Source organism: Hypanus sabinus, chromosome 16 (genome assembly GCF_030144855.1).
Source record: "Hypanus sabinus isolate sHypSab1 chromosome 16, sHypSab1.hap1, whole genome shotgun sequence".
Lineage (NCBI taxonomy): Eukaryota > Metazoa > Chordata > Chondrichthyes > Myliobatiformes > Dasyatidae > Hypanus > Hypanus sabinus.
This window is the reverse complement of record NC_082721.1, coordinates 5,955,233-5,978,769: the sequence shown is the minus strand read 5'-3', so window position 1 is coordinate 5,978,769 and position 23,537 is coordinate 5,955,233. Positions and strand designations below refer to the sequence as shown.

The following is a 23,537-nucleotide window of genomic DNA, read 5'->3' as shown; positions in this document are numbered from 1 at the left end:
TATACCGGGGTCCGTGGGAGGAGCCACAGGAGCAATCAGCAGGGTGGGGGGGCGTGTCCAGACAGGTATATGTAGTTCACCACATGCACAATACTGTATTTGTCAATGTGGAGCGAAAAGCGAGTTTGTAAATGGATGTTGGCAATGGTGAGGGTGGAGCATCGCGGGAGGGATGTGAGACACATGGCAGAGAAGGAGTGCCAGGGATGGGGAAGTGGCGCTGTGAGTGCAGATATACGGAAAACTGAGACACCAGGCAAGGTCGTTTGATTCCAAACAACTGGTTTATTGATCGTTGAAGAAGATCTCTTTGGTGATTCCCGCTCTTCCTCTCCCTTCCCCTTTTCCCCAGCATGACTCGCTTCTCCCTGCCCCCTTCCCACTCTCAGTCCAGAAAAGAGACTCGTGTCAGAATCAGGTTTATCATCGCTCGCATTTGTCATGATTTTTATTTTTCAGCTGCAGTAGTACACTGCAATAAAGTTCAAAGTACATTTATTATCAAAGCATGTACCTAAACATTACACAACCTTGAAATTCCTCTCCTAACCGGCAGCCCCGAAAAAAAGATACCCGAACAAAAAACAGAGACACAGTGTACATACAAAAACTGTCTAACACCCAACGTGCAATGAAAAAAAAAATCATGCCAACAGTAACCGCAAGCAAATAGCGTTTCTGAAATCCGCAAAGAGAGTCCATAGTTCAGTGCAGAACCGAGTCGTGGAGACCGGCGCGTCCCTGCCTCGGGCCCCGACACCCTGACCTCTTCAGTCTGGCCCGGTGCTTGGTTTTCCGTCCGAACATCGGGTTCTGCTGCTTCGAGCAGCGATTTCAACCCGTCCGCCCCTCGCATCAGGTCTCCACACCCTGACCTTATTCAATAAAATTATTATAGCACTTTGCAAAAGTCATAGGCTCTCTCGCGATCTATCTATCTCTATATATGACTAAGTCTTCTGCGCAGTATTGTTAAATATTTATATCATTAAAAAAGTTACCACATAATGCACTTCTTATAGTTCTTCGTCAATACCACTTCCAAAATAATGATTTCTTACTGCTGTAGTTCCATTCTGCATACTGTTTCCTGAGTAATAGGAAGGTAAATAAAATATTGAATTAATAATATGAAATTACTGCAGTAACTTCATTTCTCTAGGAATGAAAAAGAATTGCCAGCTCGGGCTGTTAACGCTACAGTGCCCCATAAATTATCGCTGCAGCTGATGACAAAATGATATTCCTGAAATACTGAAAACACAGCATTTCCCATTCTCAATGTGGAAACCGTTTGAAACACAGTCCTGGTGGAACCATTTTAAATTTACCAGAGTACGCTCTTTATATTCCTTCACTGCCCCAGAGGTCTCCATCATATATTGTGACTGCTGCTGACACGTTTGGAACTCTGTGAAAGCAATGAATCCGGTTTTATAGGATAACCTTCTGTGTTTAGTTATGGCTTTGGATCTGCTAAATGTGGTTAAATTCTTATAACCGCATAACAAATCAATTTGTAAGAGCTGCAAGTGGCTCAGGATTGACTGAGGATAAACCGAGCTAAAAGAGACAGTTTGCAATATTTGTGATTCATGTAATCATTTATTCCGCGACTTATCTAAATGAACATAGCACAAAGCACGAAGAGATGTTTTATTCATTTGAAACAGGCTCCACACCAACATCAGAAATAATTACAGTGTGCTCTTCAAGATGCTGTAAAAATACCTCGATATATTGCAATTTGAATGCACAGCACCACAGGAGGTGGGATGCGGCCAAAACCTCAGCATCATGTTTATAATCTGAGCAGAGGAGTTAGGACCATGCCTGAAGATGCTGGAGACCAAAGCAAAAGGACAACCAACCTTGCGCCCTCTGCCTCAGATTGTCTGTCATCTGTTCTTAAAAACTGAGCGAGGACTCCTTAATACGAGGAAGCCATTTTTGGGGATACGTGCATTCCCGGGGAAAACCAACAAGGGAAATACTTGAAAGGTTGATATTTTATATCTTTAACCTAATAATTCATAAATAATTATTACTTGGTGTCACTCAGAGGTTGTCTTTTGGTAGAAGCCATGATCTTTCATTATATTGCAGTAAAGATAAGCACGAAGTTCTCCTCTTGCTGGAAATCTAGAGCAACATACACAAAATGCTTGAGGAACTCGGCATGTCAGGCAGCACCTATGGAGGAGAATAAACAATGTTTCAATCCAAGAGCACAGTAAAGAGAATGTTTTGGAGATTACAGCATATCCTTCCTTTAAATGTTATTCTCCGTGGCCAAAAACAGTTCAAAGCTCAAAGTAAATTTATTATCAGATTCATATTTGTCACCATACACAATCCTGAGATTCATTTTCGTACGGGCATACTCAACCAATCCAAGAGCCATAGTACAACAATGAAAGACACATCAACAGGGCGTTCAGCCAATGAGCAAAAGACAACAAATTGCGCAAATATAAATAGAAATAATGTTAAATAAATAAACAATAAATATCGATAACGTAGGATGAAAAGTCCTTGAAAGTTAGTCCATGGTTTGCTGGAGCAGTTCGGTGTTGGGGTGAGTGACGGTATCCCCTCGGGTTCAGGGGCCTGGTGGACGAGAGGTAATAACTGTTCCTGACGGAAGCTGCAAGACGAAAGCATGACCTGGGTGTGGGGGTCCAAGCAAATGTGGATCAATTCTTCTTGGTGCACAAATCTGTCCGTAATGTCCCAACCCTGCTCCCCGGACCTGGAACACCTCGCATCGAATTTTACCCGCCGCGGGAGATTTTAGCGATAATTTTGAAAGCGGTGTACATCCCACCTCAGGTCAATGTCAAACAGGCTCCAGATAACCTGAACGATGGGATCAACGGACATGAAACTAACCGGATGCCTTCCCCATCTCCGGGGGGGGGGGGGGGGGGGAGGTGGTTAAGCAGGCCAGCTTCAAAAAGGCACTAAATAATTATTATCAACAAATCACTCGAGTATCAGTGGAACCAACACACTAGAGCACTGTTACACCACCACCAAGAGCGCTTACAGTGCTATTCCGAGCCCACACCAGAAAATCTGACCACCTGTCTATACTGCTATTCTCCGAGCATGGGCAGAGACTGAAGATTGCAGCACCAGTAGTGAGGACCAAGAAGGTACTGGACCGCTTTGATTTGCTGGAATGGACTGTACTCTGGGATTTATCTTCGAATCTGGATGAGCACGAGGCCATTGTTACCGACTTCATTAGAACCTGTGCGGATGAGTGTGCGCTTACGAAAACTTGCTGTACATTCCCAAACCAAAAGCCGTGCATGACCCAGAAGGTTCGTCTTCTGCTGAGGCCAAGATCTGTGGCAACCCAGTTGGTACAAGAAAACCAGGTATGGTGGTGGAGATTTTTTTTTACGAGCAAGGTTGGCGGCGACATCAGATGCACGTCAACTCTTGCAGGATTACTTCCCACAAAGCAAAACCCAATAGTATGAATGGCAGTGATGCTCAGACGAGCTCAACGCCTTCCATGCGCGGTTTGACAGGGAGCTGGGTATCACTGCTGCACCCGGTGACCCTGTGATCTCTGTCTCAGAGGCCGACGTCAGGCTGTCTTTCAGAAGGGTGAACCCTCGCAAGATGGAGTACTGTACCTGGTAAGGCTCTGAACACTCTTGCCAATCAACTAGGGGGGCATTCGAATATATTTTCAATCTCTCACTGCTACAGTCGGAAGTTCCCACCTCCTTCAAAAGGGCAACAATTGTACCAGTGCCCAAGAAGAGTAGTGTGAGCTGCCTTAACGACAGCCATCCTGTAGCACTCGCGTCTATGGTGATGAAATGCTAGAATCATCTCCTGCCGCAGTAAGGAAATGGACCCACTGCAATTTGCCTATTGCCACAATAGGTCTAGAGCAATGGTTCTTCACGAGGCTTGAGATTACCAGGATAATGCAAATACCCAAGCCAGGATGTTGTTTGTTGACTATAGTTCAGCGTTTAACACCATCATTCCTACAGTCCTGATCGAAAAGCTAGAGAACCTGGGTCTCTGTACCTGCCTCTGCAATTGGATAGTCGACTTCCTAACCTGAAGACCACAGTTTGTTCTGATCGGTGATAATATCTCCTCCTCGCTGATGATCAACACTGGCGCACCTCAGGGGTCTGTATACTCATATACCCACTATCTCTCTATTCCCATGACTGAGTGGCTAGGCGTAACTCAAATGAGTGGTGTCGCAGCAACAGCCTTGCGTTCAACGTCAGTAAGACTGAATAAAGAGCTGATTGTGGTCTTCAGAAAGGGTAGGACGAGGGTACACGATCGGAAGTGGAGGGGGTGAGCAATTTCGAGTTCCTGGGTGTCAATATCTGAGGACCTAACCTGGTCACAACATATCGATGCAGCTATTGAAAAGGTAAGAAAGCGACTATATTTCATTAGGAGTTTGAGATTTGGTTTGTCACCTAAAACACTCAAAATCGGATACAGATATACCGTGGACAATATTTTGACTGGCTGCATCGCCATCTGGAATGGGGGGGCGGGGGGTCTACTGCACAGTATCGAAAGAAACTACAGCAAGTTATAAAATCAGTTGGTTCTATCATGGGTACTGGCCTCCATAGTATCCAAGATGTCTTCAAGGAGCGATGCCTCAGAAAGGCGGCGTCCATTAGGAAGGACCCCCAGCACCCAGGACAAGCCCTCTTCTTATTATTACCATCAGGAAGGAGGTGCAGAAACCTGAAGACACTAACTCAGCGATTCATGAACAGCCGCTTCCCCTCTGTCATTCGATTTCTAAACCATGAACGTCTCACTTTTTAAACTTACTTCTTTTTGCACTATTTCTAATTTAACTATTTAATATACATATACACTTCTTATACTTTATTATTTTCTACCTTTATCAGGTATTGCATTGTACTGCTGCCGCTAAGTTTATAAATTTCAGGACATCTGCCGGTGATATTAAATCTGATTATCATGATGGGGGCTGCTTTCCTGAGACAACACTATGAAGATGTGTTCAATGGTGAGGAAGGCTTTACCTGTGATGGACTGGCCCTTATCCACTTTTTTTTGTAGTATTTTCTGTTCAAGAGCATTGGTGTTTCCATAACAGGCTGTGATGCAGCCAGACAATATACTCTTCACCACACACCTAAAGAAGTGAGTCAAAGTTATAGGTGTCATGCCGAATCTTTGCAGACCCCTTGGGAAATACAGACACTGCTGTGTTTTCTTCGTAATTGCACTTATGTATTAGGTTCAGGAAAAGTCCTCTGAAATTACGACACCGAGGAATTTAAAGCCCCTCCTCTGATCCCTCTAATTAATGTCTTGGAGCTTGTTGGCAAGTTTTGAAGGGATAATAGTAGTGAATGCCAAGCTGTGATCAATAAAGAGCATCCTGATGTTTGCATCTTTGCTGTTCAGATATTCCAGGGTTGAGTGAAGTGCCAATGAAACGGCACCTGCTGTGGACCTTTTGTGCTGGTAGGCAAATTGGAGTGGATCCAAGTCGTCAAGCAGGAGCCGGTATGTTTCATCACCAAGCTCTCAAAACAGTTTATCACTGCGCACATAAGTGCTAATGGACAAAAGCCGCTGAGGTCGGTTACCACGGACCTTCTTGGGCACCAGTATAATTGAAGCCTGCTTAACGCAGGTGGGTAATTCAGACTGCCAAAGCAAAAGGTTAAAGATCTCAGTGAACTCTCCAGCACCATCCAGAGTTGGGGAAAAAACCTTCTGCTGTTAGAATAGTTAAATACATGATATTGTTACCATGTCAATGGTTGAATGGAATTGAAGTCTTGGTCTTTATCACATTAGTAACAATAGCTGTTAGGGAAGTTAAATCCCATTGTTAGTTCTTGGTCAGCTGAACATTGTCTCTGTATTAGTTCTAGGTTTGTTCGTGTATAAGTCGTGCTTTGGCTGTGGTGACAGCTTTAATATGAAAAATTAAACAGAAACCTTATCTTCTTTTACAGGTAATATAATATTTATCAAATTTTCTTGGAAACAGCCAGTAGCTTTGCAGGCAACTCCTAAAAGAATGAAAAAAAGTACTCTCTGGTCAAACTTTTAAGTTATTTGTGAGATAATGCAAATATTTCTCTATCAACCAAACAATGACTGTATTTCAGAAGTAATGCATAATTTTTAATTCAGTTTCATATCCTGAGGCCGTAAATGATCCAGTTCCAGTTTTGTCATCTCTTTCCAAATTACTCAATCCTCACTCCGGGTTCCTTATCCTCTCACTTGTCTGGGAAGATTTACTCTCTCTCTTCTTTAAGCCTGCTTTCATCTAGCCTTAATTGAGCTACTAAATCTCCAATTCTCTTCCATCTATTTCCACTTGAATATCACTGCATTTCTAACTTTATGAACTGTAACTTCCACAAGTTAACTTCCATTGTAGGCTGTACTATGTTCTTTGACAATAAAATTTACTTTGAACTTTGTACTAAACATTCATTAGTCTCTGGAACACACACAAAATGCAGGTGGAATGCAGCAGGCCAGGCAGCTTCTATAGGGAGAAGTGCTGTCGAGGGGAATAGATAGACTTTTCTGCAGCCGCAAACGAGACTCCAGGATGGTATGTTGCCTCCCTGGTGCAAGGGTCAAGGATATCTCTGAGCGGCTGCATGACATTTTGGAATGGGAGAGTGAACAGCCAGTGGTCATGGTGCACATAGGTACCAATGATATAGGTAAAAAACGGGATGAGGTCCTACAAGGTGAATTTAGGGTTAGGAGATAAACTAAAAAGTAGGACCACAAAGGTGGGACCAGTATAAACAGAACGGTCTGCACCTGGGCTAGACTGGAACCAATGTCCTAGGGGGAGCGTTTGCTACTGCTGTTCAGGAGGATTTAAACTAATGTGGCAGGGGGATGGGAACAAGTGCAGAGAGACAGAGGGGTGTAAAATGAGGGCAGAAGCAAAAAGTGGCAGGCAGGCAAATCCAGGGCAAAAAGCAAAAAGAGCCACTTTTCAACATAATTGTATAAGGGCTAAGAGTGTTGTAAAAACAAGCCTGAAGGCTTTGTGTGTCAATGCGAGGAACATTCGTAACAGGGTGGATGAATTGAATGTGCAGATAGTTATTAATGAATATGATATAGTTGGGATCACAGAGACATGGCTCCAGGGTGACCAAGGATGAGAGCTCAACATCCAGGGATATTCAATACTCAGGAGGGATAGACAGGAAAAAAAAGGAGGTGGGGTAGCGTTGCTGGTTAGAGAGGAAATTAATGCAATAGAAAGGAAGGGCATTAGCCTGGAGGATGTGGACTTGATATGGGTAGAGCTGCATAACACTAAGGGGCAGAAAACGCTGGTGGGAGTTGTGCACAGGCCATCTAACAGTAATAGTGAGGTTGGGGATGGCATTAAACAGGAAATTAGAAATGCGTGCAATAAAGGAACAGTAGTTATAATGGGTGACTTCAATCTACATATAGATTGGGTGAACCAATTTGGTAAGGGTGCTGAGGAAGAGGATTTCTTGGAATGTATGCGGGATGGTTTTCTGAACCAACATGTCAAAGAACCAACTGGAGAGCAGGCCATTCTAGATTGGGTATTGAGTAATGAGGAAGGGTTAGTTAGCAATCTTGTTGTGTGAGGCCCCTTCAGTAAGAGTGACCATAATATGGTGGAATTCTTCATTAAGATGGAGAGTGACATAGTTAATTCAGAAACAAAGGTTCTGAACTTAAAGAAGGGTAACTTTGAAGGTATGAGACGCGAATTAGCTAAGATAGACTGGCAAATGATACTTAAAGGGTTGACGGTGGATATGCAATGGCAAGCATTTAAAGATCGCATGGATGAACTACAATTGTTCATCCTAGTTTGGCAAAAGAATAAACCAGGGAAGGTAGTGCACCCATGGCTGACTCGGGAAATTAGGGATAGTATCAAGTCCAAAGAAGAAACATATAAATTAGCAAAAAAAAAAGCAGCAAACCTGAGTACTGGGAGAAATTCAGAGACCAGTAGAGGAGGAGGCTTAATTAGGAAAGGGAAAAAAGATTATGAGAGAAAGCTGGCAGGGAACATAAAAACTGACTGTAAAAGCTTTTCTAGATATGTGAAAAGAAAAAGATTGGTCAAGACAAATGTAGGTCCCTTACAGTCAGAAACAGGTGAATTGATCATAGGGAACAAAGACATGGCAGACCAATTGAATAACTACTTTGGTTCTGTCTTCACTAAGGAGGACATAAATAATCTTCCGGAAATAGTAGGGGACCGAGGGTCTAGTGAGATGGAGGAACTGAGGGAAATACATGTTAATAGGGAAGTGGTGTAAGGTAAATTGAAGGGATTAAAGGCAGATAAATCCACAGGGCCAGATGGTCTGCATCCCAGAGTGCTTAAGGAAGTAGCTCAAGAAATAGTGGATGCGTTAGTGATAATTTTTCAAAACTCCTTAGATTCTGGATTAGTTCCTGAGGATTGGAGGGGGGCTAATGTAACCCCACTTTTTAAAAAAGGAGAGAAAAACCGGGGAACTATAGACCAGTGAGTCTGACATCGGTGGTGGGGTAAATGCTAGAGTCAGTTATCAAAGATGAGATAACAGCACATTTGGAAAGAGGTGAAATCATCAGACAAAGTCAGCATGGATTTGTGAAAGGAAAATCATGTCTGACGAATCTTATAGAATTTTTTGAAGATGTAACTAGTAGAGCGGATAGGGGAGAACCAGTGGATGTAGTATATTTAGATTTTCAAAAGGCTTTTGACAAGGTCCCACACAGGAGATTAGTGTGCAAACTTAAAGCACACGGTATTGGGGGTATGGCATTGATGTGGATAGAGAATTGGTTGGCAGACAGGAAGCAAAGAGTGGGAGCAAACGGGACCTTTTCAGAATGGCAGGCAGTGGGGTACCGCGAGGCTCAGTGCTGGGACCCCAGTTGTTTACAATATATATTAATGATTTAGATGAGGGAATTAAATGCAGCATCTCCAAGTTTGCAGATGACACGAAGCTGGGCAGCGGTGTTAGCTGTGAGAAGGATGCTAAGAGGATGCAGGGTGACTTGGATAGGTTAGGTGAGTGGGCAAATTCATGGCAGATGCAATTTAATGTGGATAAATGTGAGGTTATCTACTTTGGTTGCAAGAACAGGAAAACATATTATTATCTGAATGGAGGCTGATTAGGAAAAGGGGAGGTGCAACGAGACCTGGGTGTCATTGTATACAAGTCCTTGAAAGTGGGCATGCAGGTACAGCAGGTGGTGAAAAAGGCAAATGGTATGTTGGCATTCATAGCAAGAGGATTTGAGTACAGGAGCAGGGAGGTTCTGCTGCAGATGTAAAAGGCCTTGGTGAGACTGCACCTAGAGTATTGTGTGCAGTTTTGGTCCCCTAATCTGAGGAAAGACTTTCTTGCTATAGAGGGAGTACAAAGAAGGTTCACCAGATTGATTCCTGGAATGGCAGGACTTTCATATGAAGAAAGACTGGATCGACTAGGCTGAAACTCACTAGAATTTAGAAGATTGAGGGGGGATCTTATTGAAACGTATAAAATTCTAAAGGGATTGGACAGGCTAGATGCAGGAAGATTGTTTCCAATGTTGGGGAAGTCCAGAATGAGGGGTCACAGTTTAAGGATAAAGGGGAAGCCTTTTAGGACCGAGATAAGGAAAAACTCCTTCACACAGAGAGTGGTGAATCTGTGGAATTCTCTGCCACAGTAAAGAGTTGAGGCTGGTTCATTGGTTATATTTAAGAGGAAGTTAGATATGGCCCTTGTGGCTAAAGGGATCAGGGGGTATGGAGAAAAAGCAGGTACAAGGTTCTGAGTTGGATGATCAGCCATGATCATACTGAATGGCGGTGCAGGCTCAAAGGGCCGAATGGCCTACTCCTGCACCTATTTTCTATGTTTCTATGACGTTTCGGGCCAAGATCCTGAGTCCTAACGAAGGCTCTTGGCCCGAAACGTTGACAGCGCTTCTCCCTATAGATGCTGCCTGGCCTGCTGCGTATCACCAGCATTTTGTGTGTGTTGCTTGAATTTCCAGCATCTGCAGATTTCCTCATGTTTGCCATTCATTAGTCTCTGCCTAGTCTCTTGGCATTTATTTATTAGTTGTAATGCAGTGCGGAATAGGCCCTCCTGGCTCTCCGAGCAGTGCCTCCCAGCAACCCTAGCATAATCACGGGACTATTTAAAATAACCAATAAATCTACCAACCAGAACATCTTTGGACTGTGGGAGGAAACTGAAGCACCCAGAGAAAACCCCTGTGGCCATGGGGAGACGTACAGATTCCTTATGGATGACACTGGAATTAGAATCCGACGCCGAGCTGTACCAGTATCACGCTACCGTGGTACCCCTTAGTTTACTGAGTCGTCCTGTAACATTAAAGCCATCATCTTTGACATGTCACCTCTATCTTTGCCAGTATAACCAGTAAACCTGCTATGTCATCGTCTTCAGTGCTGAAGAGCTCTCTCTATTATTCCATGAATTTAACATTTGCTAGCTCCAGTGCCTCTCAGCAAGTTTGGTATGCAGCTGACATCAGGTGTTTGTAGACACACCCATGTCTACCTCTCTACCATTCTTTCTAATCCTAATACTGATTGGCTCGTGATATTTAAGTTTGAGTCACAATTTCCTGCAACAGAAAATTGCTAGCAGACATTTTCAATTTCTACCACGTACACTAACCTCTTGTTACTCGTTATTCATCTCATGGTAATCTTTGAAGATAAATAAGACCTTGTATAACTGCAATACCTGTACTTTGATTATTCTGATACTAAAAGTTCCAACAACTTTTCATCATTCATCCACCTTGGTTTAAAAAAAGGCTTTACCTCATTTCACTACAAAATGAATGAAAAGTTTACTCGTGTTTTTGATAACTTACCAAAAAAATCTGCTTTTTAGTTTTTAATCCCAATATATCAGCAAGTACATGTTCGGCACAACATTGTGGGCTGAAGGGCCTGTATTGTGCTGTAGGTTTTCTATGTTTCTATATAACCTTCACCCTCCATCTCCAAATCACCCATATTCAGCCCGAAATATAGTTCAACCATATTGCTACGTAAAATACCATACATTCAGCAGATTCTAAAATCTTGGGCAACACACAGAATGCCAGAAGATCTTAGCAATTCAGGCAGTTATCTATGGAGGAAACAGTGGACGATTCAGGCCGAAATCCCTTCACCAGGATCGGAAAGGAAGGGAGCAGAAGCTAGTCTAAGGTGGAGGAGGGGAAGGAGTTCAAGCTTGGAAGTGAGACGAGGTGAGGGGAAAATGGGTGGGTGGAGAAGTATGAAGAAGCTGGGAGGTGACGTGGAAAAGGTAAAGGGATGAAGAAGAATGATAGAGGATGGAAGGTCAAGGGAGGAAGGAAAGGAGACACAACAGAGAGGTGATGGGGCATCAGAAAGATTGAATGGAAAAAAGGGGAGGGGGAGGAAATTACAAGTTAAACAAATTGATTTCATATAATCAGTTTGGAGGTTGCCCAGATGAAATACGAGATGATGTTCCTCCAATCTGAAAATGGCCTCATTGTGGCAGGACAAAAGGCCATGCACTAACTTGTTGGAATGAGAATGAAAGTCAAATTGAAATGGGTGGCCACCAGGAAGTCCAGTGCAAAAGTGCATAGGGAAAATTGTTAAAATTAAAGTACTATCTTACACTATGTCTTGGTCGTTGGAAGTCTGTCACTGTAGCAGAAATTCCTCAGTTTGGTATCACAGACTCCAGCACCTCAGCTCCTTCAATAAATTTCCTTCCATTATGGGATCAGAGGGCAACCCAATCACCAATTTTAAATGAAACAGAAGACTGCAAACTCCACAGAAAATGGAAAACTCCACTCAATTTTTGTTTGTAAGAGAATCCCTTCACCCCAGTAAACAAGATAATAAATCTTCTCCGATTGGTCTCTAGCTCTCCTCCTCTGGGTATGGCAAACAAACCTATATACACTTCAGGTCTCGTCCCACCATCACTGAACAATTGTAGAAAAATATATACTGCATTTCCTTTGCAAGGAAGATCAACAGTTCCTTCATCTTCCCTATTACTGCTTTGCCTGCCTGGTTCCTATCCAATATTATTACAAAATTCCTCCTAAATGAGAAAAAGTTAATAATTAATTACTTTTACCAAAATTTTACCAAAATTAATTTCTTACATAAAGCATGGTGCTATGGATGCTAAGGACAAGCCCCTTCTTGTATCTTATTGACGATTACCAACTGTTCATGGGGTCAAGTAAACTTTGCAATGTCTTGGTGGAATTTATACTTCAATACCAAGAACAAGTGCAGGCTGTAAAATGCACAATTGTTTCTCAGATTATGCACAAATATTCAGAAAAGTAAACACAATCCATCAACGAATCAACTAAATTACTCTCCCCAAAAAAGTCATTCATCAACAATTTTACGCAATGTAATTCAGATCTATGATAGATACTTTAACAATCAGTAGAATCAGATTATCCTTGGCAACTTCAGTATTTACTTTTAAATGAAAGTTTACTTGTGCAGCCCCACATCCAGTCATGTAATAGTCAAATCAATATAATTACCTTTTTGATCTCAATCAGTTGTTCAGACTTTACAAATCTAAGTATATTGCTTTGATCTTTCTGAAGCTAGAATAAAACCAGGGGTGATATGGTCTATTAAATTTGTGCACTTGTTCACATGGTTATAGTCACAAATGTGTTAACTACAAGATAAATCAGACTTCATCTTCTCCAACAGGTTGTCTTGCTCCTCAAGCTATTCTTTATCAATGAGTTTTTGCATACTGTTTTACTGATTAAATAATAACCAAGGCTAAACATGGACAAAAAGTTATTACCTCCCTTTATTGATTTTCAATCAACCAACTCATTGACGTTTTACTGACAGATTTGTAGAATTATCCTCACAGAATTTACATTGAAATAAAATCCAGAACTGATGGTCCACCACTCCGTTGGAAGAAGCTTGTTCACTTTCTGCTCGCACTTAATTGCTAAAATGGCATTAAAGTTCACTTCAGATGTTTGACAAAAATCCTAAGTCCACCACAAACTAATCATTGAGCAGGATACCGGCATATACAAATATGGAAGTCTCTTTATTAGTCCAGAAAGCCAAGTGATTTGGATGCACAGTTGTGCTTATTTTACACTTTTTACAGTTTCATGAATGAACAGTATAGTGTCACAACTTAAAATTAATGGTGCATTTTCAAAAAAGACAAGACAGTGGGGAGAAAAAAAAATGAAAAATACACTAGTTGATATTACAGAAGTTTCAATAGATGCTTTGCTAACAATGGAGAGCTGTATTTATTTATTTAACTTGCTGCCTTCAGCATCTCCATGGCTGGTAGGAGAAACAGGAAAAAAAAGTCTTTGAAAAGGAAAATCTTTGAAAAAAGAAATCACAAAATGTCACTTGCTTTGTTTTTTCATTCCAGTATTGTTATTTGGGAAAGATGAACTGCAGTATTCAAAATGAATTTCCTGGCATAAGAATTGTTATACATCACAAGAGATTGCTATACACAAGAAAATATTAACTCACTTTCTACAATGAAATATCATGAATGCCATCATAAAATTCATTTTCAGGACTCGATGCTTTAATGTAATTAAATGGATATCATATTGATATTTACAGATTAGTGCAGAGTACAAACTGTAGACAACTGCAATTTAAGGATAACTGCATCAATTTTGTACCAAATGGAAGATTCTATGGTAGAACCTTAAATAAATACTGACGCAATTGCCCTCTCTTACTAAACTGCCATGTATTTTTGAGAAAAGTGCCACAGGAACTCCATTTTCTTGCCCCAAAAAGCTTAGATTCTTATTTTCACTTTCCTCCAGAACATGTTGCAAAATTAAAGACGATTTTCTAGCATTCTTGCAACATGGGGATAACAGATTGTGTAAAATAGTGTCTCAATGCTACAAGATCTATAGTAGTACCTGTGTTTAGTAAAAAAAATGCTTGTGGTTTTGATTGTTAAAAAAAACACTGAAAAAAATCATAAAAACAATACAATCCAAACCATTAGTCATGAATGCCCAAAGGCTTCTCCATTTGCACATAATTCACGTACACTGTATATCATACACTGAAAGACTTCAAACACCATAGCATCCATATGCAACAAAACAATATTAAAAATCACTGATATTCTAGAAGAAATCAAGATTGGATCACTAAATGTGTGAAATAATCAAAGTTTAAAAAGATAACAATTTGCATTATTTCCCCAAGGATTTTCTCAAGTTCCACAAATTCGACACTGTAACTGATCGAATACCAATGATATGGTCATTCTGGAAGGTTTCTTCCTCTGTTCATAATTTATCACTGAAAGGAAGAATTTAGAAACAATCACAAAGCAAATAATCTGCTTCTTTTGACTAGACCAGGATAATTACTTAATAAGAGTTAATATTCTCAATGATATTTCTACAATCCCTACAACGTGTAGTCAAAATTGATCAACACATCACTGGGGCCAACTTACACTCCATCAATGGCATATATACAGAACAGTGCCGGAAAAGGGCCAGGAACATCATGAAGAATCTCACCCACCCTGTTCATGGACTTTGTCCCACTCCCATCAGGGAAAAGGTTATGTAGCGTCTACACCAGGACCAGCAGACTCAAAATCAGTTACCTTCCCCAAGCAGCAAGGCCAATCAACACCTCCAGTCCACACCATGATTTTATCAGTCACCTTATGTACAGAGACTCCGATGCCTGGCTTCACCTTATGAACATACAATCAATGTATAAAAGCTAGTGTAAGTATTTATATTTATTGTGTTTTATGAATATTATGTTCTTCATTTTTTGTTTTTTTTGTGATGTATCAGATCCGGAATAACAATTATTTTGTTCTCCTTTACACTTTTGTACTGGAAATGACATTAAACAATCTTGAATTAGTGCTACAGGCCATCCTAGTTACCTGTTAAGGTCAGATCAAAGACGGCGCTATCGAAGATGTGCAACAGCTCACTGGTAGTTTGAAAGCAAAGGAATTTGATTAAAACCATTACTGATAACATTTATTTTGAAGTAAATTGTGGTAAACAATCACCACAAGCAATGAAGCAAGCGAAGGCAAAGTGAATATGTGGGATGTGCTTGGGAGGCATGCTGCAAAATTGATGCATTTGAGGTTCAAACCATGCTGGTTGGAGTGGTTGATTCAGAGGGGAGAAGACGGGACAGAGGAGCTCTGATGTCCGTCTGACTAACACGGGTACAAAGGCGAATCGCTTGAAACATTGAGCTGAATTGGAGACCTCGAGAATGGGTTTTTTGGCGGTGAAAAGTCCAAAGTGAATTGATGGGCAGTGTGTTCAAGGCGATGCCCAAGTCCAAATGCGAGGTACAATCTAAACATTGGCACAGATAGACTGGAGAGGCAGGGTGTTGAGAGTTGGATGGGGTTGAATCGCTCTGGGTGCTAAACCAACTATTTTAGAGATCTAGAATGGTTTCTTCAGCAGCAAAATCTAGGCCTGGGTTTTAGTGCGAAGTTTGGACAATTTAAATGCCAGGACAGATAGTCTGGGGGCTTCTCTCCCATGACTCTAAGTCTATGAGACTGCCTCCAACTGCTGCACTTCATGTCTGCAAACTTTATGGTAATTTGCCCTGCTAATATGATGAACTGAATGCTGAGGCTTTGGGCCTACTTGGGGCATTTGGATCTAAATACTCAGATTGGTTCGGAATGCTGTTGGCATTGCTCGTTTTTATTTGCGTGATTTTTGTGTTTTTCTTCTTTCTTTGTGGGCACAGTGGGGAGGGTGGTTGGTCTTATTGTTTTTTTAATTAGGTTCTTTACTTTCAGACTGACCGTTAAGCAAACAAATCAAGGTTGTATATTTTATACATACTTTGATGATAAATGCACTTTGAACTTTGAGATCACTAGAATGCTGCAACATCTGATCACCAGCCTGAAATAAGCCATCTCATCCAGAACAAGATCACTTCAAGCAACAAACTGGTGGAGGAACTCAGCTGCTCTGGGAGGAAAGGAATTGTTAACACTTCAGGCTGAAACTCTGCATCAGGACATCTTCAAATGAGCTGCTGAGTTCCTCCAGCAGATTGTTGCTCCAGATTCCAGCATCTGCAGGCTCCTGTTTCAGAGGTTGTTTTAAGATCTAAATTCAAAGAAGAAAAAGATTTTTCCTCATTTTACCACAAATGCTTACCTATCTAACTGACTGATGATCTCTTGCACCCTTCCAACTAGTTTTTCATATTCCAAGGGGCTGCTCTCGATGACATTGTGAAGTTTGGCCATGTATGTATCAAGTGTTCCTTCGGTCGGTGTTTCTCCCGTGCCTAATTACCAAAAAAAATGTAATAAGTTGGAATGTCTGGTCATTCAGATAATGCAACTAAATTAAACTGATCTGTGACAATTATACATTATTCTCTGCTAGGCCAGCCTTCTCTTCTGAAAATTTTACATTCAACGCTCATGTATGAAAGATGGCAGAAAAAATACCAACTCCAAATTAATGTTGACAAATCTAAAACTGAAAAGATAGATGTTGATCAAAAATTTCAAACAAAAATTACATTTAAGAAAATAAAGCCGCAGCTTGACGTCTGCCAAGTCAAGGTGGGGGGGGGGCAGGAAGGGATCAATGAGGGGGTCAGGTAGGAGGGAAGGAGAGAAGAGTTTTCTAGTTCCAGCTTTCCTTCTCCTAGATGAGTTGCCAACGATGGCTGATGAGCTGCATCTGCCTGAAGCGACAGGTTTTAAGGCACCATTAACCCACCTTCGCCCCTTCTCCGAACAGCAGAAATGGTTCCACCAGGCTTAGTAGGTAAGCCACACACGAAGGTCAGGAGCTGGACTTGGCTGCCAGAGGCTATTTGAGACATATGCCATTGAGAGCATTAATTAAGATAGTGGGAGCTTATCCCTACTACCTCCCTTGGCTATAACACAACCTTAAGGGATCATTAATGATAAAAATATACTCTGTTTACTCCAGTTATTTGACAAGATCTGAAGGTTTACTTATGCAAGTAGAGGATCTTTTAGAAGAGCTTGCATTTCTCACCTGGAATGGGAATAGAAGCAAAGCTGGCAGTCAGGGCCTGTCGTACAGCCTGTAACTGTTGCTGTAATGTCAACGTTTCTCTCTCTTCCAGTGCCAATTCCTGCTCCAATTTCTCTTTGGCATTATTCATACTCTCTATGTGTTTTTGCAAGATTATATTTTGCTCTTCAAACTCTACATTTGACTTTCTTAACTTTCGTAATTCTGATTCACGTGCTTTAAGAGAAAGAGAAACAAGTCAATTTAAATTTCACTCTGAATAACAAGAGGGGCAACTTTTCTTTCTTCTGCAATAAACTGGCAGATCAACAACTCCACCCAATGACCCACCCCTGCACACCCCACAAACAAGCCTTACTTTATCACTTCCTGTCAGGAAACAAGTTGAGGTCATTGATGAGAATCTGAATTAGTATCACCAGCATGTCTTATGAAATCTGTTGTTTTGTGGCAGCACTACACAACAATAAAAACTATAAATCACAATAAGTATATACAAAATAAATAAGTAGTGCAAAAAAAAAGGGAAAAATACTGAGGTAGTGTTTATGGGTTCATTGCCCATTCAGAAATCAGTTGGTGAAAGGGTAAAAGCTGTTCCTAAAACATTGAGTGTTTGTCTTCAGGCTCCTGTACCACCTCTCTGATAGCAATGAGAAGATGGTTTGTCCTGGGTGATGGATTTACAAACTTCTAATAAAAGGTTATTGATCTGAAACAGCAGCAGTTTCTTTACATTTTCTGCCTGACCTGTTAGTACTTCTGCCATGCTCTACTTGATTTCATAAATAATGAAATAGCCACTGCTCTACATATTATCCTCACATCTGGAGAAGAAGAATGCTTATGTGAGAATGCTGTTCTTGGACTACAGTTCAGCATTCAACACCATAATTCCCTCCAGGCTCGACAAGAAGCTCAGAGACCTCGGCCTTCACCCTGCCTTGTGTAGCTGGATCCTCGACTTCCTGTCAGATCGCTGGCAGGTGGTAAGAGTGGGCTCCCTCACCTCCACCCCTCTGACTTTCAGCACAGGAACCCCTTAGGGCTGTGTACTGTCTCCCCTCCTTTACTCCCTGTATACCCATGACTGTGTCGCCACCCACAGCTCCAATCTGCTAATTGAATTTGTCAATGACACTACATTGATTGGCCTAATCTCAAATAATAGAGTTGGCCTACAGGGAAGAAGTCACCTCTGACACAGTGGTGTCGAGAAAACAACCTCTCCCTCAATGTCGCAAAAACAAAGGAGCTGGTTGTGGAATACGGGAGGAATGGAGATGGGCTAACTCCTATTGACATCAATGGATCTGGGGTTGACAGGGTGAATAGCTTTAAGTTCCTCAATATCCACATTACTGAGGATCTCACGTAGTCTGTACACACCAGCTGTGTGGTGAAAAAGGCACAACACCGCCTCTTTCACCTCAGAAGTTTGAGAAAGTTTGGTATACGCCCCCAAATCCTAAGAACTTTCTATAGGGGCATCCTGACTGGCTGTATCACTACCTTGTATGGGAACTGTACCTCTCTTAATCACAGGATTCTGCAGAGTGGTGTGGACAGCCCAGTGCATCTGTAGTTGTGAACTTCCCACTATTCAGGACATTTACAAAGACAGGTATGTAAAAACAGCCTGTAGGATCATTGGGGACCCCAAGTCAGCCTAACCACAATCTATTCCAGCTGCTACCATCCAGGAAACAGTTCCATAACATAAATGTCATGACCAATTGGCTCTGGAACAGCTTCGTCCACCAGGCCATCAGACTGATTAACTCATGCTGATTTGAGTACATTTCTATGTTCAATTGACTATTCTATTTATTATATTATTATTGCACATTTAGATGGAGACATAACAAAGATTTTTACTTCTCATGTATGTGAAGTATGTAAAGTCAATTCAAGCCATTCAATTCTGTCAAACCTTAACTTCACGTTAGTCTGAACAGTTTCCTTTGATTGCAAGAAGGCAATAAACAGTGCAGTCCACACAGAGCAATTTAGGGATTTGCACATGGGTTACGAATACCCCCCCCCCTCCCCAGTTATAGATACCTCATCTAGAGATTTCCACGTTAATGAGTTACGAATACCTCATTTAGATATTTCTGCATTAATCAATGGGTTATGGATACCCCTCATAGTTACAAATACCTCATTTAGAGATGTCCACATTAACAATGAGTTACAGATACCTCGATTAGGGATTTCTGCCTTTGATAATGAGTTATGGATACCCCTCATGGTTACTGGGGAAAGACAGAAAATTGTGCCTTGACCATCATTAAATTCAGATTATATTTATGACCCATAAGGAAGTCTTATTTTTCCCAAAAAAACATTAAGCAATCATACATCTAAATATATAATAGTTCTCAGTTGCTTTATTCTCCACTTTGATGAATATCCTATGCTGCTCCCAAGTTGTACACTTGCAAACTAACTTTCCCTAGGTGTTCTGGATAGATGCTGAAAAAACTGATGGAATAATGCAACAGCTTTTCAAATTATTTTAACGCAAAGGAAATCAAATTATTTTAATCCACCCTTGAGAATAATATTTGTATCATATAACTCTTTTAGAACATTACAGCACAGTGAAGGCCCTTCAGCCCACTCTATTGTGCTGACTCTCTAAACTACTCCAAGATCAATCTAACCCTTCCCTCCCTTCCCACATAGCCCTCCATTTTTCTGTCATCCACATGCCCAAGAGTTTCTCAAATGTCCCTAATATATCTGCCCCTACCACCACCACTGGCAAGGTGCTCCACACACCCACCCCTGTAAAAAAAAACTTACCTCTGACATCCCCCCTCTATATTTTTCTCCAAGCACATTTAAAATTATGCCCCCCCTCATATTAGCCACTTGCCCTGGGAAAAAGTCTATGGCTTTCTTCTCGATCAATGCCTTTTAAAACAAAATTTCAGTAGAATTCCCACTTCATAGCATAATGATCAAAAGACATAATTAGGTCCGAACCCTGCTGCTACCCTATCGACCAAAGGTTCCCAATCTACAGTCCACGGCCCTGTTGCTTAATGGTTTTGGTCCAAGACATTAAAAAGAAAGTTGGGAACCCCTACTATAGATAAACTGGTCATTTTTAATTTAAAAATTAAAAGTGATCAAAATATGACTGAATTCACCCTGAAATTTGAGAAGGAGAAACTAAAGTCAGATGCATCAGTATTAGAGTGAAGTAAAGGGAATTACAGGGGCATTAAAGAGCAGTTGGCCAGAATTGATTGGAAAAGGACACTGGCAGGGATGACAGCAAAGCAGCAATGGCTGGATTTTCCAGAAATAATTCAGAAGGCACAGAATATATACATGTCAAAGAGGAAGAAGTATTCTAAAGGAGAGATGATACAACCGTGGCTGACAGGAGAAGTCAAACCAAAGTAAAAGCCTAAAATAGGGTATACAATAGAGCAAAGAGTAGTGGTAAGTTAGAGTATTGGGAAGCTTTTAAAAACCAACAGAAGACAACTAAAAAAGACATTAAAGGTAAAGCTGGAATATGAAAGTAAGCTAGCCAATAATATTAAAGAGTACACCTAAAGTTTCTTCAGATACATAAAGTGTAAAAGAGAGGCAAGAGTGGATATCTGACAGCTGGAAAATGTAACTAGAGAGCGGTAGTGCGGGACAATGAAACAGCAGATGAACTGAATAGGTATTTTTAAATCAGGCTTCATGGTGAAAGCCACAAGCAGTATACTGGGAGTTCCCGGAGTCAGAGGGCATGAAGTGTGTGAAATTACCATTACCAGAGAGAAGGTTCTTAGGAAACTGAAAGTTCTGAAGGTAGATGAGTCACCTGAACCTGATGGTGTACACTCCAGAATTCTGAAAGAGGAAGCTGAAGAGATCATGGAGGTATTAGTAATGATCTTTCAAGAATCACTAGATTCTGGAATGGTTCTGGAAGACTGAAAAATTGCAAATGTCACTCCACTCTTTAAGAAGGGAGAGAGGCAGAAGAAAGGAAACTATAGGCCAGTTAGTCTGAACTCAAGTGGTTGGGAAGATGTTGGAGTCGATTGTTAAGGATGAGGTCTCAGGGTACTGGGAGGCACACGATGCCGTAGTCAGCATGGTTTCCTCAAGGGGAAAATCTTACCCGACAAATCTGCTGGAACTCTTTGAAGTAACATGCAGGGCACATAAAGGAGGATCAGTTGATGTTGTGTACTTGGATTTTCAGAAGGCCTTTGACATGCTACCACATGAGGCCGCTTAACAAGATACGAGTCCATAGTATTAGAGGAAAGATGCTCGCATGGATAAAGCGGTGGTTGATTGGCTAGAGGCAAAGAGTGGGAATAAAGGGAGCCTTTTCTGACTGGCTGCCAGTGACTAGGGGTATTCCACATGGTTCTGTGTTGAGACTTATTTTTTTAACGTTATGTCAATGATTTGGATGATGGAATTGATGGCTTTGTTGCAAGGTTTGCAGACAATATGAAGATGGGTGGAAGGGCAGGTAGCTTACAGGAAGTAGAGAGGCTACAAAAGGACTTATTCAGATTAGGAGAATGGGCAAAGAAATGGCAGATGGACCACAGTGATGGGAATAGTATGGTCGTGCACTTTGGTAGAAGAAATGAGAAGGTTGACTATTTTCTAATGGAGAAAAACAAAATACAAAAAACTGAGATGCAAAAGGACTTGGGAGACCTTGTGCAGGATTCCCAAAAGGTTAATTTGCAGGTTGAGTCTGTGGTGAGGAAGGCAAATGCAATGTTAGCATTCATTTCAAGAGGGCTAGAATATAAAAGCAAGGATGTAATGTTGGAAATCTATAAAGCACTGGTGAGACCTCACTTGGGATATTGTGAGCAGTTCTGGGCCCCATACCTGAGAAAGGATGTGCTGAAACTGGAGAGGGTTCAAAGCAGGTTAACAAAAATAATTCCAAGATTGAATGGCTTGTCATATGAAGAACATCTGATGGCTCTGGGCCTGTATTCATTAAAATTCAGAAGAATGAGGGGTGACCTCATTGAAACCTATCGAATGGTGAAAGGCCTTGATAAAATGGATGTGGAGAGGATGTTTCCTATGGTGTAAGACCAGAGGACACAGCTTCAGAATAGAGGGGCATCCTTTTAGAATGGAGATAAGGACGAATTTCTTTAGCCAGAGGGTGGTGAATCTGTAGAATTCTTTGCCGCAGACAGCCGTGGAGGCCAAGTCTATGTATACTTAAGGCAGAGGTTAATAGAAGGGCAAGAAGGGATACAGGGAGAAGACAGGAGATTGGGGCTGAGAGGAAAATTGGATCAACCATGATGAATTGGCTGAGCAGACTCCATGGGCCAACTGGCCAAAGTCTGCTCCTGTATCTTATGGTCTTAATTAGCTGCTTTCTAAAACACTATGCTCAAATTAAATGTTGAATATTCTATTTTTAAAAACTAATAATTATCATTAATGGTTACAACTTGTCATTGCTTTAGGTTCTGCTATCTTGACTACTATGCAAACTTCCCAGAAATATCTCAATACCATGGCAGAGACTGGACCATTCTTAGGGTCATCTTGGCTTGCATGCCTCAGTATCAATGAGGCTAAACTCCAAGCAGAATTAGATTTCCAAGAGTTAGCAGAATTCAAAAATTTTGTCTTAAAATACCTTTGGTCTGGTCAAGGAACTCTTCCGTAAAAATTGGGGTCTCAAACATGGAAACCCTGTCTGGTGCATCATCAGTGATCTGAACGACAAAAACAGACAAACCATTTCTAGCAAACTGAATTTTATTGATTTTTATATACATTTAACATCACAAATTGAAAGACTAGATAGAGTGGATGTGCTAAGGATGTTTCCTATTGTGGAAGAGTCTGGAGCCAGAGGGCACAGTCTCAACCTCTGTTGAGAATCCCTTCAGAACAGAGATGAGGAGAAATTTCTTTAGCTAGAAGTTGATGAAACTGTGGATTTTATTACCACCAACAGATGTAGAGGCCAAGTTATTGGGTGTATTTAAAGTGGAGGTTGATTAGTCAGGGTGTTAAAAGTTTTGGGGAGAAGGGAGTAAAATGGGGTTGAGAAGGATAATAAAGCAGCTGATATGAAATGATGGAGCAGATTCAATGGACCAAATTACCTAATTCTGCTCCTACGTCTTATGATTATACAATATCAAACTACCACACAGTCAATTAACTGGAAACAGTCTTAAGCCGGTGATGGGCTGTAGATGCTAAAACCTAGAGTGACACACGAACTGCTGGAGGAACACAGCAAGCCGGCTACAGTTACGGAGGCCCTTTGAATCAAGACTCATCAACTGGACTGAAAACTCAGTCTAACATTAGGTCTCCATTACACTTGTTTAAAAAAATTACTACTGATGCCACATAAG

At 41.2% G+C, this 23,537-nt stretch overlaps 1 protein-coding gene across 5 annotated transcripts in view; it reads right to left on the bottom strand.

The window, feature by feature from the left end:
- Positions 1-531: 531 nt before the first annotated feature.
- LOC132405970 (SWI/SNF-related matrix-associated actin-dependent regulator of chromatin subfamily E member 1-related-like) overlaps positions 532-23,537 on the bottom strand; it is a 39,488-nt gene continuing 16,482 nt past the window's right edge. Inside the window, exons 8-13 of one of the 5 annotated variants that reach the window (XM_059991034.1) lie at positions 22,805-22,883; positions 19,356-19,409; positions 17,152-17,367; positions 16,288-16,420; positions 2,049-2,193; positions 532-1,090 (exon numbers count right to left, since the gene is read on the bottom strand). In XM_059991034.1, the coding sequence (XP_059847017.1) occupies positions 2,055-2,193; positions 16,288-16,420; positions 17,152-17,367; positions 19,356-19,409; positions 22,805-22,883 (621 nt within the window). In that variant the 3' untranslated portion in view covers positions 532-1,090; positions 2,049-2,054. Of the gene's footprint in view, positions 1,091-1,572; positions 2,194-12,887; positions 14,414-16,287; positions 16,421-17,151; positions 17,368-19,355; positions 19,410-22,804; positions 22,884-23,537 lie in introns of those variants that run through there. The other 4 variants (XM_059991033.1, XM_059991032.1, XM_059991037.1 and 1 more) reach the window with 4 other exon arrangements.